General features: G+C 36.9%; 1 protein-coding gene across 48 annotated transcripts in view; it reads right to left on the bottom strand.

Annotated features, from left to right (window-relative positions):
• DLG2 (discs large MAGUK scaffold protein 2) overlaps positions 1 to 15874 on the bottom strand; it is a 1822408-nt gene that overhangs the window by 459944 nt on the left and 1346590 nt on the right. For 47 of the 48 annotated variants that reach the window (XR_011541520.1, XR_011541519.1, XM_070625668.1 and 44 more), the window contains one exon: positions 6787 to 6923. Coding sequence is in view for 46 of the 48 variants with exons in the window: in XM_070625668.1 (XP_070481769.1) it covers positions 6787 to 6923 (137 nt within the window). In the remaining 2 variants the exon portion in view is untranslated. Of the gene's footprint in view, positions 1 to 6786; positions 6924 to 7058; positions 7185 to 15874 lie in introns of those variants that run through there. The other variant, XM_070625697.1, reaches the window with a different exon arrangement.

Below are 15874 nucleotides of genomic sequence, written 5' to 3'. Positions count from 1 at the left end.
CCCATGTAATACAATGTAAATAGTAGGCACTTAATAAACGTTGAAATAATAAGCTAAATAAGTTACAAAATAACAATGTGGCATACCAAAGAAAATAATCAAAATTCTTTATTTTATAGGAAGAATGAGGAATCTTGTTGAGTTTCTATTTTACATTTGTGTTGAGTAAGAGAGAAAAGGACAAGGAATGAAGGTCATTCAACCAACAACACACATTTTATCATGTCAGGCATGGGATATAAGGATGAAAGGCTGGCATAGAATGTGAGCACAGGGTCAGATCAGCTTACAAGAGACACAGTCAAAGCTCCAATAGTGTGAATTTCTTTCTCCTCCATTAATCATTGATGGATTTCTTAACCTTTTATCCCATACAGAGAGAGCAAGTGGTAACTATGTTTTGATTGATTCCAGCTTCCTCTGTAGCAGTGGTCACCAAAATGGACAGTATGAAATGAACCCCAGGGCAATCCACTGGGCATAGGAAGAAATATTTGAACATCTATTAATATTTATCACATTGATCTTCATATTTCTATTTTTTGTGTGTTTTAAAATGTGCATAATAAATTAGCATAGTGATATACGTATGCAATTTAAAGTAGAGAAATATACATATATTAGAGGCAATCTTTCATGTTTCACTGATGGAACATGCCATTAAAAGAATTTTAAAACCACCCTTCTGTCGTTGGCACCAAGATATGATAACAATAGAGCAAGTTCTATAAATAGGGTTATTAAACAGAATATAAGCAAAAGAAATAAGAAACAATATAATGAAAGATTTTAATCCTTAAATAAAATATTTCATTGCAATTGTATTGCATTGCAATTTTATACATTTGAGAGAAATTAGAAGGGAGGCCAAGAAATAATTATCGAGATTTTTCTTCTCGTGTTTCAGAACGTATTCTAACTTCAGGAGACAGAGTTTGAAGGGTGAACTATTTCTAAATGTCTTTCAGCCTATTGCTGGAAATTGTTAAGTGACGCTGTATCAGCTTGAGAGAATGAGCGTTACCACGGAAGTCACCCTCAGGAGAGGCAGTGGAGCGGCCACAGAGCGGGCTAGGATGTGATCAGGTCAAAGAAGGACTACGGTTCTCAACCTGGGTGCACATTAGAATCACTTGGAAAACTTGAAAAAAAATAAAAAAACAAAGCATGGCTCTTACTCCAGAGATTCTGATTTGATTGTTCAGGGTTGATTGAGGCCTGGGCATCCATAGTATTGAAAAACCTACCATGGGATTCAAATACGTAACCAGAATTGCAAAACAGAGGGGTTGAATAAACTGTTGAAAGGAATGTGGCTTTGGGACATTGATATCTAGGTATGAATCTAATCTCACAATATATTATCATTAGAAATTCCTTTGTCATCTATGAGTTCCAACTTTCTCTTCTGGAAATTAAGAATAACAGTATACAGAGGCCGAAACAGAAGACCAAATATGTACATGACTTGCCCAAGGCCAATAGGTCCAGTTAATGCTAGCTGCCTGGGACTTGAATCCAGTTATCCCAGCTCTGAGTCCATTGTCCTTCTACTTCACTTCAATGTCTCTGCTGCCATTCCCCTTGTCTACTGCTTCCCTTTAAGGAAAGAAAACATATAGACTTACTCCCCGTAAAAGATGTAAAAGTTCTCTCACTGACACTCTTTTCTTCAAATGTTGAACAAAGGTTATGGAAAAAAGAGAAAGATTATAAACTTTAAATCACAGAGTGACAAGCGGCTTTGAGAAGTAACAGTTCATACTATCCCCGTAGAAAAGACAATCAGATGACCCTAGTTCAAAGTTTCCGGTCTTGTGTAGAAAAAGATGAAGAAGATCACATTTGTGCAAGATATATGCCTCTATGTATCACCTAGGTAGGGCTTAATAAAAAACAATGTGTAAAAATATATGAAAGGATTTGAAAATTACCCAAACTGTTAACCTCTGACCATCTGTCCCACAATGTTCAAGGCCAAGAGGTAATCTATTCAGTCTAAGACTCCAACACTAAGCTACTGGTACAATCCGCAAAAATCAGATGTCATTGTCATTTGACAAAATGAAAAACAAAAGAATTCTAGAGAATGGTGATAGTGTCAAGCAGCAGGGGAAATTTAAAAAATTATTATTTTGACAAAGAGAACATATACCACGCATCTGGGTGACCCATAAAACATCAGAGAGGTCTGACATTAAAATCATCTTATGAGGCTTATTGCAAAGGTGACGGGGCAGGATAATTTTTCCTTATAGTAGGATAAATGGAAAGGTCAGATACTACAACATCGCCTGGGTTTTTTAAAGTGGGGACATAACATTCTAAGCAATCAAAAGAAGTTCTGTTAAAGGGTAATCTATTTACAGAAGATAAACAGATGTGTGGTAAAATTTACTGCAAGAGTGAGGGAAAATGTATGAAACACCTTAAAAAACGGAGAAGTACAAAAGTGGCAAGACATGACTTTTCAAACAAATGTGGAAGACAGATTAGTGTTCACCCTTCTGTTTCCAAGGGACAGAGCTATGAATAAAGAGAGGCTTGTATAGGGAAATGTATTTTGATACAATTTTTTTTTTTTTGAGGAAGATTGGCCCTGAGCTAAAATCCGTTGCCAATCCTCCTCTCTTTACTGAGGAAGACTGGCCCTGAGCTAACATCTGTGTCCATCTTCCTCTACTTTATATGTGGGATGCCTGCCACAGCATGCTTGATAAGCCGTGTATAGGTCTGCGCCTACGATCCAAACCAGCAAACCCCATGCCACCGAAGCAGAGCGTATGAACTTAACCATTGTGCCATTGGGCCAGTCCCTACTTTGACATAATTTTAAGGAAAAAATTTCTAATAACAGTTAGTATCTAATGAAGAGCTTTGAGGAGGCATTAGGTTCTCCATACTTAGAGTTTTCTAGCAGAGGTAAAGGACTACTTCACATGGTTGCTTTCTGTGGGATTCTAATGAACCAAATGAGAGGTGGAATAAGATCACATCTAAGATAGATACTTTTCAATTCTGAGATATAAGAAGTACTTAGGGGGAAAAAGTACCCAATATATGTGGTATGGTTAAGATGGTGTCCAACATTATAGCTATTTAAGTTGAGAGACTGTGAGGGTTATTACTAAGATTCCGGAAAACAAAAAGGACTATGCTCTTACTGTAGGGCAGATGCTGGAAGCCTTCCTGAATTGTGATGATCCAGCCACAAAAGTCTAAAGAAATTAATGGAGTTTGATTTTAGACCTGTTTACTTACAGAACCATGGATGAATAATATATGGGGGAATTTTTCCTAAGAAGTGAGAGTACAGAGTGGTGCAAATTGCTTCAGAAAGAAGAATAGCTATTTAGAGAAAATAAAGAGTGTGGTCCAGCTGGTAAATCACACAATCTAAATTATTCGTACTTCCTTTGGGGGAGGAGAGTAGAAGAGCAGGCAGATAAAGAAGATATGAATGGAGGGTAGTAAACGGAAGAGGAGGTGAAAAGAAATGACATAAGGAGAGCATTAATAAATATTTTAGGGTTGAAGCAAGATAATTGGTCTTTCGGGGTGGCTACTGTGATTTTTTTTCTTTATTCTCTCCTTCAGGATCATTTTTCTTTCAGAATATTATAAAATGAATCATTTTCTTTTATTTCAAGATTCAGCTTGGCAGTTGTCCCGGAAGTACTAATTATGTTTTCCTTACATAAGAGAAGAGAGACCTATTATTGTTGAAGGTTCATTTTTTTTAAACTATACTTTAAAACTCAAAACAGTTAAGGATTATGTCACAGCTATTTTTAAAATCATTACATCTACAACGAATATCAAGAAAACGGTAATGGAAAAATAGCATGGTGCTTAGAAAATCCTTTGACAGAATTATTTGGACTTTGAGTTTTTGGGTTTCTTTTTTAAGCATTTGAAAATGAAGCTAGAAAGAACTTCAAGAAATCAGCACACAACACTTAGCACAATATTACAATAGCACAATATTACAATAGTTGGAGAAATACCAGAAGAGTTGTTGTCTTACAACCAAACTCTTATAGAATAATTAATCAAAGGTGAAATCAGTCACTATCTATGATAACCATTACTTTAGCAGGAAACTTTCCTCTTCATTTTTCAATTTAGCACTATGTAGAAGATGGATGTCACCGTTTATTTTATTCCTAAGTCAACAAACAATAAAGTTTATATTCTTGAGAGTTGTTAGGTTTTATACTCCGATAACACTTTTCTGGTTCGGAACACACAGCATCATAAGAACCAGCGTTTACATCAAAGAAAAAAAAACAAGTAAACAAAAAGAATTCAGAATTTCTCAAGAACGAAAATAATAGTTCCTCTATATAGCATAGTGCTTATAGCTAACAATGCTATATTGTATATCTAAAATTAGCTAAAAGGGTAGACCTCATGTTTAGCATTCTCACCACACACACACAAAAAAAATAATAAAAATAATGATTATGATGATGATGATAATGATGATGATGTGGGTGGAAGGAAACTTTAGGAAGTGATGGATATATTTATGGCTTTGATGGTTTCATGGGTGTATACCTATCCTCAAACTCATGGAGTTGTATACATTAAACAGGTACAGCTTTTTATACATCAACCATACTTCAATACAGTGTTTTAAAAAAATGGTAGTGACTTCAGGGAGTAAAGAGGCCAAAAACTCTTAGTGGCAATTTTGACTAAGGTCTTTAATGTCATATTTTTTGCCCATCCAGTTTGAACACATGTTTTCTCCTAAAGAGTTCCCTCCTGAGTAGTGGCTATTGCCTGGGACGTGGCAGGTGCTCAACATATTACTTGTTAAATTAAAGGAATTAATGAATGACTGAATGACAACCAAAGAAAGAAAGGAAAGAATTGACTGACAAATTCCAGGAAACAAATGCAAAGACCATGTTTGGTGGTTATAAGCATGGATGCAAGCCAGACTGCCTGGATTTGAAATCCAGTTCTGTCCATTGTTAACTACATGACCATGGCCAAGTTAGTAAACTTCTCTCTACCTCAGCTTGCTTTTGTTTACATTAAACAGGCTGTTGAGAGAAATATATGTTACATAACAGAAGAGCACTTTTAAAAGTACATGGAGCATGGTAAATGCCACATAAATGTTAGTTATCAAGACTGTTATAAAGATCTTATCCAGATAATTCAATACAAAGCTCATTGACAACTACGAAATTAGACCGGTGGGATTAAAGATGAGCTGTCTAGAGTCCAGGGAAGTGAGTACAATGAACTTTGAGGTTTAACATCTAAAACTTATACATGTCCTAGAAATTGCTATTCTGTTGAAATTTATAGGTTAAACCTTCCCAAACACTTCTCAGGAAAGTGTTGGAGAAAATGGCTCCTTGCAGACGTAAATTAGAGGCCCTGTCATCCAAGGGCAGATATATGACCAGATAGGACTAGATACACTTACTGACTTGAGAGCTATCTTTTATTATTTTTCAATATTTGATTATTATCCTATAGATTTGGTAGGAAACAGTACATGGAGATGAAGCAGTTTTATTAAGTGCAATCCCAAATGTTTTACTGCTTATAATGGCATTAATTTTTCTTTAGTTTATCATATAACTCCATGGCTCAGAAAAGGTGGCCATGTGTTGGTGTCAATCATTGACCAGGGCTCCAGAAGCATGTGGGCAGCTGGCACATAAAATAGCTGTAATCCTGTCAGATGGGAGAGGAGGAAGGGATTCATTTACACATGTGATAGAACTTGGATTATAAATTCTTGGAAGTCAAGGACTGTGTCTACACTGATTAAACAAAGGAACACAGAGAGACACAGAAATGTAGATATCAAACCAGATAGTGCTGTTCCCTTTGTTATGCAAAGCCCACCTGTCTAGCAGTCTGGAGTTAGCAGTCTCTCTGGCTGATAGGAGATGGATTACACTGGTAGAACAACATATAATCTCAGTGCCTGTGTATATCTATAAAAACTGGTGAAAATTTAGATTTCCGTTTTTAAACCCGCTTTTGAGATCTCTTACCACAAAATCTGCTCTCCTTTCTTTCTTTTTTTTGTTTTTTTGAGGAAGATTAGCCCCGAGCTAACTGCTGCCAATCCTCCTCTTTTTGCTGAGGAAAACTGGCCCTCAGCTAACATTCATGCTCATCCTCCTCTACCTTATATGTGGGACTCCTACCTCAGCATGGCTTTGCCAAGCGGTGCCATGTCGGCACCCAGGATCCGAACCAATGAACCCCGGGCCGCTGAAGCGGAACATGCGTACTTAACTGCTGGGCCACCAGACTGGCCCCACTCTCCTTTCTTTTTTATTTCTGCCCATGGTCACTGCTATGAATTGAATTGTACCCTCTTCTCCCAAATTCACGTGTTGAAGTTCTATCCCGCAATATGACTGTATTTGGAGATAGGGTATTTAGGAGGTAATTATGGTTATTAATTCAATGAGTTAAGGGTGGACCCCTAATCTGGTAGGATTGGTGGCCTTATAAGAAGAGAAAGATCTCTCTGTCACTCAGTACAAGCACAGAGGAAAAGCCATGAGGATGCAGCAAGAAGACAGTTGTCTGCAAGCCAGGAAAAGAGACCGCACCAGAAACTAAACGGGCCGGAACCTCGATCTTGAATTTCCCAGCTTCCAGAACTGTGAGAAAATAATCTGTTGTTTAAGCCACCTAGTCTACGGTATTTTGTTATGGCAGCTTGAACCGCCTAAGAGAATCATACACTGGGAAAAAAGAGCTTTATAAATATACACATAGTTTTGCTTGAGTCACACTCACCATTAGTAGTCTGTCTCCTACTTGCAACCTTCCATCTTTCTGTGCAGCTCCTCCATCTATAATTTTAGTTACATAAATGCTGTTGTCTCCAGGAATGTGCTGGTTCCCCACACCTCCTGCAATACTGAAGCCTAAACCTATGGGAAAGGCACAGGAAAAGAAAAGACACGGTTTTTTTTTTAAAGAAAATGCAATTAGCCACATTTCAAAAGTCTGAAAAAAATTAACCCTCAGTTTATTATAACAGTAATAAATAACAGTAAGGATTTTACTTCAATTGATTTTGTTCTTCCCCAAATACTTGAAAGGTTGTTGATTAATGCTAATGAGGCACAGCTCTCGAAGTCAATCCCATATGGCCATTAGTTTTGTTCTATTTCAAGAATGTACACCTAACTGTTGTTCCCTAGGTAATCAGCTCATAATGGGTGACTGGCCAGAAGAGAGAACAGCAAAAAGGGTGTGGAAGGCTTCTAGGTGAGTCAGGCACAACACAAGTTCAGTCCTGCTCATGTTGAGTTTATGGGCTTATCTTCATTGTTGTCGTTACTCAAGCATAGAGAAGAGAGGTATTGCCAAACATTTGGGTAGAGGCCTATATACTCTTGACATTTCAGGATGAAATTACAACTAACACTTTCATAAAGAAGATATGAAAAATAAGCTAGATATTTGCCCTTTGTGTTTTCTTCTCTGGGTACCTTGTCATATTTTCACATTTCCCGTTATGAACTGATAATGAGGTTAGTGACACACACACAATGAATCACCCCTGTACACAGTCTAAAGACTAAAGAAATAGACTACATACTTTGACTTTATTATTTTCTAGTAAACCACAGAATATCAAATCATTTTAAACACGGCAATTTTCTATTTTGAGAGATGAATTTTACTATACTATGGTTTACACAACTATCACTTACATTAAACTATGGAATGATAACAAGAATAGAGTTATTAAAAAAATCATTATACGGCCATTTTAAAAGAATGACTGATAGACTCTTTAAAGGTATAAAAATTAAAAAGATCCTTTCAGAAATATGATTGAACACACGTTAAATATAATACTTATATATTTTCACTGTTTTAAAATTACAATAATAATTAACATGCAAATTACTCAGAAAGATAGATATAAATCAAAGGCTTTTGTTACTAAAGACGTAGAGAATTTCTGTAACTTGCTTGGCTTAAGAAATTTTTAAAAAAATCACAAACCTAGTCACCTAGTTTACATACATCTGTTTCATATAAAACAATCATAAAAATTTTGGGCACTTTAGCAGCAATGAAAAACACTAAAAAATATTCATTTCACTCTGCTTTTATTGAATAAATATTGAGTAGGGCTATGTGCTCTTAAGATGGCATAAATGATTAGCTAATGGAAAAATAATGGCATAGTAAATTATAAAGTAACACCTCTGGAACTATATTTGAAATAAAGTGATCTTTTTGTTAAATCAACTATAATAGTTGTTAAAGTAAATGGCAAATGGATTTAAATCGATAGGGCAATTAAAATAATTGTTATCTAATTGCCTACTAATGTGGATAACTATTCTTTATTGATGCTTTGACATCCCATAGATCTACAAATGTATTTGTTTGTCTCAGATTTAAAGAATTTTTTTATCAAGCAAAAGATGAACAAGAGTAAATAAAATGTCCCCAATTGGCTTTTCCTGTGAAATTTAAAATATACATCAGCTCATGTTTTCCAAAACTTTACTTCATATTTCTATACAATTATAGAGGAGTATAAAAAATATATTTGCAAAACTTTCATAGTACATGCTAGGATCAATCCATTGCATTTGTAATAGTACAGAAGTCATTCCAAACTGTGGAAAGAAAAGGTTAAAATAAATCCGAGGACTGACTTACACTCACTATGCCAACAGTAAATGCCACAGATGGTCTGAGTTACAGAAGAGCTAAGGAAACAAATTACCCCTGTAAACAAGCTTAAGTCCAACAAAGAGAATAACTATGTAGTTGACATTTGAAGTTTAAGACTGTACCAAGACAATGAAATCACTATGGATACTGTAGACATAAATACAGCAGCTAAAAAGGAAATAACTTCTTTTCTGAGATTAGGTTTAAGTACTTCTTTTTAACTGGTGACTCTCTTCAAGGAGAAGCCAGGTGTATTTATAAGAGTCAGAAAATGTCTCTGATGGTAAAGAACTAAAAATTGTCTCTTATTTCTCTTACTTTGATGGAACATGGACATGTTTAAAAACAATCAACATGTAATCAACACTCAACCATATCCTGGATATTTAATTCAATATGATAAGTAAATGTGTACCTTATAGGTCTACATGCAGAATGCAAGTTTATTTACAGGTGAGAGTATTTATCTGTGTTATAAAATTTAATCTGTCCCTATCCATCCATTCATTTATTCATTCATTCAGTAACTCATTCATATATCCATTCATTGAACACGCGTCTCCTGAATAGATACTATGCAGTATACAACCATCTGCTATTGATTGTGGCCAACATAAATGGAATGTAAAAGAATGGGTTGACCAGAAACAGTATCGAAATAATGATCTATGAATGAGTTAATATGAGTGAGCATAGTTGAACTTGGCTGAGTGTTCTAAACTCAGATGATGCCAGTGATTTTTGGAGGATGACTCTGTGAAGACAACGTGGGCTAGGACCATCGAGCAATAAGGCCAAATCCAAACGATCAGTTTGGAAGCACTGGGTGTGTCTTGCGTACATTCTATTAAAGTAGGGGCAGGCTGTCTACATGACAGGACTATTGTCTCATTAGCTAATATTCTCCTCCTTCATTCAATTCTAGACACACTTACAGCCTTGATATTTCTAGAACGTGCCCGATACATTGCTACCTTAGGGCCTTTTCTTAGCTGTTCCTGCTCGGTGAAAAAAGTTGATAGGTCTCATCAGAAGAAACTGACTCCAACATTATCTACTTTGGAATGTTTGGCAATTAAGAATAATACCCAACATGCCTATGCATCTGCCAGCAGTAAACAGAGCTGAGACAGAAAAATATAAGTATTAAAATCACAAAAAGAAATAAATCAGCGGATATTCAGTACTCTAGCAAAGGAAAAAAGCATTTGAAATTTAAACACTTAATTCCCTAAGAAATTAAAAACTGATCTGTTTGACAAACATGTGATGTTCAAACAGAATTTCAGGATGCATCTACGGCATAAAGGTGGATTCCTCTTTCCATATTTCTTGCATACCCCCAAACTGTAATTCTTCATGTTAACATAGGAGATGTAGGCATGGGGAAAGGAATGTCTGAACCTTGTTAAAGCCTTTAATTTAACCTTTTTCCACAAAAAATCTTTTCCTTATTCCATGGAAAAACAACACTAGGAACAGATCACAGTTCACCCTTTTCCCTTTTGCCTGCCTATGCTGAGGAGCAGGTGTCAATGAGAGGAGGGGGGCCTGAAAGCAGAAGTCTTGGCAGCATAAATTGATACTGTTCTTGAGAAGCTCAGAATAAAAACAAGTCATATGATTACAGTGTACCCATATGGTCTTTGTGGGTATAAATAATTAAACCCCATGATGTCTTATAACCATTCAATAACTTGGTTCAACTTATTTTATGTGACTTTACTAGGAGAGCATTCTGGGGTTTCTCCAACAATTTAACATTATTAAGCAGACTCTTTATGTAAGAGTTCATCTAGAATCTACTAAACAAGGTGTTTACTGCCTTCCAAAAAACACTGGTGGTATTCTGTACATTCTGAATGCATGTTTTTATTAAAGGAAACATCAAGTCCATCCTGAACCTTGGCTGACCCTGTCTTGGAAAACACTCACCCATGCAGGCAACTTAGCTACTGAATGTGCATGCATTTCAATTGAAAAACAAAAAATTTACCTATTTGTCTGGTCTACATAGATAACAGACTATTTGACATCTCCTCTCCTTTGGAAAAAAAAAAATTACTTTAAAAAAATACCAAAAATGCACCTTTTATTTTAATTTGAGAGACTAATCATTCACACTGGGCACTGTAGATATGATTAATTAAAAGCCAAAGCTTTATTTTCTTATTCTCTGGATTCTCCCTGGCTTCAAAAGACCAAGTCTGGAGTTGAAAGAAGTGTTTCTGTTTAAAATTCCTAAGACACTGGCTAAGTATGCTCAATCCTGCTTGAGGAATCTTTCACAGGTCACCCAATTAATTTACCACAGTCAATGTTGCAAGCTTTCTCTCGGACTACACGTCTCGTAATACCCACTCATACTTTCAGCACATCACTTTAATGCCTACTTTAGTGTAAAAAGTCCCTGTGTCTACACCTAACCTTTCTGCTTTCCTTTTGCTCAAAGGAATAAGCATTCTTTCTCTTTTCTAAATCTCCCCTTCCACTCTAGAACGTTACTCATTTTTCCTTTTTTCCCCCTCTACAATATTCAGACTCAGCATGAATGCTTTTATTCCCTTCTAGCTTTGACCACGTCTCTGTCCTATCCTGAAAAGATCTTCTCTTAAACTTGACACAACCTCCTCACTGTAAGAGCTGAAGTTTTTAAACAGTGATCTATAGCCATTAAGTATATTTCCTTAACATATACGCTCTCCTCCCTCTCATCCATCTGGCTCCATATGCCGCAATCTACTCACATTATAGGAGACATTGTATGTCTCCTCAAAAGATATGCTGAAGTCCTAAGCCCTGCTACCCATGAATGTCATTTTATTAGGAGGCAGGGTCTTTGCAGATGTGACCAATTTAAGATGAGGTTATACTCGTTTAGGGTGGGGCCTAATCCAATAATTGGTGTCCTTGTAAGAAGAGGAAATTTGGACCCAGAAACACAGAGACACATAGGGTAGAAGGCATGTGAGCACAGAGGCAGAGATTAGAATGATGCATCTACAAACCAAGGATTACTAGCAACTGCCAAAAACTAGGACAGAGAGACATGGAACAAAGTCTCCCTCAGAGCTCTCCAGAAGGAATCAGTCTTGCTAACAGCTTGATCTCAGACTTCCAGGCTTCAGACCTCCGAGAGAATAAATTTCTGTTGCTTTAAGCCACCGAGTTTGTGGGCGTTTGTTACAGCAGCCGCAGGGAGCTAACACAGCATCTAATCCTTACGGTCTGAGTGGTGGTACATATGTATCTACCTCTTTTTTTCTTTCTAATGAAATCATATTGATAAATTGATTGATCATACTTTTTTTATAACGGGGCTGAGCAAGGTTAAGTACATACTGGTTCCACCAGGCAAGAAGCCCAGCCACTTATCTACAATTTTCCTCCAAAAGTCCTGAAAATTTCCGATGGGCCTTTGCTCTGTCTGCATCACATGGAATGCTACTGATTACTTTTATGTTCCCAGCCTCATACATTATACCACCCTGTTTCTTGTCTTGTTTCTCTTACTAAGTCTCTTCATTTTATTTATCTTCATTTTATTGCTCTAAAACAGTGGTTCTCCCAATGTGGTCCTCACACCAGTAGCATTAGCATCACATGGGAGCTTGTTAGAAGTGCAAATTTGGGGGCCTATGCCAGATATACAGAATCAGAAACTCTGGGGATGCATGCTAAATTTGACAATCATTTCTCTAAAATAACACCTATCCCCCAAGGCGCACTCCACAGAATCCTATTCTCCCTGTAATCTCTTTCTTGTGGAGAATCCATCTCCATAGTTTCAATCACCACTGCTATGTTGATAAGTGCCCAAACTTCTTGTACCTCCAACACTGTCTTGGGCTTGATTTGTCACCTTAAACTCACAAGCTTGAAAGAATGCACTCATGACCTCCCTTCAAAACTGGCTTGCTTTCGTGTCTTCTGCATTTCCAATTAGATTAATATTTCAGATTAAACTGGAAGCTCTTCGACGTTTGACATCATGCTTATTCATCACTGGATCCTAGGCCCTATTAAGATACCTGGCAGAAAGTTGCTAGACAATATTTATTGTAATAGAGTATAATATAGTAGTTGTTATTATGTTTTATCAGAAGCCTCAGCATATATATATATATATATATAAATACAACATATATAAATATAAATACATGACTCTTCTCCACTACTGCTTCACTAAATCAAGTGCTTATCAAATCACGCCTGGTTTATTGTAAGGGCTCATGACCTAATTCCAATGTTTCCCTTATTCTAATCTTTCCCTGCCTGATTCTCCAATCCATTCTGCAAATATTTTCCAGGTTATTTTTTTCCCTAAAATTGTACATTCATTATGTTGCTCTATTACTTGAAATTGCCCATCACTGTTCCTTTTCTACAGGAATTCTACATATCCCCTTACTATTCCTTACTTCTCTGCTATTAAGCTTCCCCCAGGCAAGCTGATCTTGCTGTGGTGTTTTTATACTGTTAGGCCTGTTCCCTATACCGGAAATGCCTTCACCACTTTAATTTTCAAGACCACTCAAGTCTTTGCCAACTCAAACCTACTACGGTAGTTCATTTCTCAGTTGAACTCCAGTAGAACCAATTATCTGTATCAGCTTTTTCACTTCTATTTAAATAGAACGAGCTAACTCATTCAACAAACACTTATTGATGACTACTCATGTCTTAAGCACTGGCGTAAACATTGTGGTTCCATCAGTGAATTAGAGATCTATGGTTCTTGTCCTCATGCAGCTGTAGGACAAGTAGAGGAATGAAAACTCAGTGTGGTAAGGGTTGATGGGAGAGGAACAGGGGCTATAGGAGCACATAGGTGGACCGCCTATCTTGGTTTGGGGAGGGGTGTCAGAGAAGACTAACTGTAGGTCCTAATATCTGATCTGAAACCTGAAAGTGAGCCAGGAAAAAGAAGGGAATGGAGAGAGGACATCCCAGCAGAGGGAAACATACATTCAAAGACCCAGAGCTGAGAGATAGGAACATGGCTTATTTGGGAAAGTGAAAAGAGTTCAGGTGAAAGCACTAAGTCATTTTAGGCAGAGTGGAGGCTCCAGGAAGAGAGGACCACACATATCTGTTGCACTCACCAATGTACACTTAGCTCCTGATACTGCGCTTAACAAATAGTTTGGGATAAATGAAAGAACGGAGACAGGAGGGCACTTTCTCCCACTGAATTAGGAAGGAAGGAGAAAATGATGGTGTAGATAAAGGTTAAGATTATATATTTAATGGCAGGATATTAAAGTTCTCATCTTCAATTTACTTTGACAAGAAAGTGTGGTCATTGGCCAAGAATGTGAGAAGCAGTCAGGTCAGAGATTGGAAGAAAGTACAGAAATTTTGAAACGTCTATTAGGGAAAATGGAAGAGAGAACACATTAGAGAAATTGAGAAAAATTGCAGGAAACTGTTGGTTATCTAGTTACGGTTTAGTGACTATGACTTAATAATAGCACTATTCTAGTAATTTTGTTTTTCTTCCAGCAATTCTCAGCTGTCTGGGCATAAGCACAGAAAGCGTAAGCAGTTAGACTAAATCACTTCACCAATTAATCTTTTATGTGCATAGATCTCCCCTCTTCAACTAAATTATATAATCCTAGAGACTAGGAGTTGCATAAAACAGACCATGTTGAGCACAGTGCTGGCATGTAGTAATTGTTCAATAAATATTTGCAGAATGAATTAATGATTGGATTGTTCAATCACATGGCATAGGTATATTTTTAAATGTCAAAACATCCCACATTAACAAAGATGTATATACGTTAGCTGACTGCTTTAGCTCAAGAAAAAAAGAGGAACCAAAATAATTCATATTGAGCATTTTTAATGTGTCAACTACTACGCTGTGTGCTGGAGAATTAAGAAAGAATACATCAGTGTCTTTGCTAAAGGAACAATAGAAATGACCAATGAGAGACATATTTATTCTTTATTAACTCCAAGAATGATCAACTTGCTTTCTCCTTACAGACAAATGAAATAACCTGCTCTGATGACAGTTGACTGCTCATGGGACACTATGACAGAGTGATTAGATGCTCTATTCCTGGTTTACATTCTATTTTATTGTATTTTAAACAGAATATCTTCCAAGCTGCCAGCAGTAAAATATGACCTAAGTGATAGGCACTGCCTCTACCTATCAACCATGTCTGTCTGTGTGGTTTTTCTAGCTTAATTCTAGTTGCCAGTGCAAACCAAGGTCATTAACATTGACCTCTGAATACCATCCAGGCTGCTTGGAGGCACACAGATAGACCCCAGCATACAAAGTCATCAAAATAACAGATTATTTAAGAGATGTAAATATCATCTCACATGTTGAAGTTTTCTGGTAATGTCCCAGCTGGCAGAGTTGTTGCTGGGGAAAGCAGGCAGGAAAACCTAAAGGGTAACTGGGTACATCTTGATAAATTTCCATCCACAAAGGCCCTTATCCAGTATGACCTCCTTTGCAAAGTCCTTCCTAATCCCCACTCCTTTAAATCAAAAACCATCCCTCTCCACTGGCCACATATAATGCCGGGTCTCTCCTTCACCTTTAATGACACATCATTTACTACATTAACACGTCATTTACTACACTGAGTAAGGATATAGTTACTTATAGGAAGAGTTGATATTTAGAACATTTAATAATTGGTATAGCATGAACAGCAACCAATCAGAACAGGTAACTGCCTTAAACAACGGCTGAGGGTCGCACCACCTGTCAGCTCTGCTGTAGGGCTATCTCATCCCCCCATGTTGGATGGTTAGCATTTTGAAGCAAGAGGGAGTAATAATGCTTTTATTTATGTTCCCCAGGAGTGTTATGAACAAAGTAAATACTCCAAAACTAATTTTTAAAATGAATTAATGAATTAAATAAAGATCACTGGATTCTCTTTCCATGGGCACACTTTACTGAACTGCATACAAGAGGGTTCAGGCTGGTAAAATAATGTGGTGAGTGACTTCATTCATTCACTAAAAAACATTCAGTTCCAGGCTATATTAGTTTTCTAGGGCTGCCGCAACAAAGTGCCCCAAACTGGGTGATTTAAACAACAGAAATTTATTGTCTGATAGTTCTGGAGGCTAGAAGTCCAAGATCAAGGCATCAGCAGGGTTGGTTCCTTCTGAGGGCTGTGAAGGAGAATCTGTTCCATGC

Source organism: Equus przewalskii, chromosome 6 (genome assembly GCF_037783145.1).
Source record: "Equus przewalskii isolate Varuska chromosome 6, EquPr2, whole genome shotgun sequence".
Lineage (NCBI taxonomy): Eukaryota > Metazoa > Chordata > Mammalia > Perissodactyla > Equidae > Equus > Equus przewalskii.
Note: the sequence above shows the minus strand (reverse complement) of the source record. Positions and strands in the feature narration are given on the sequence as shown.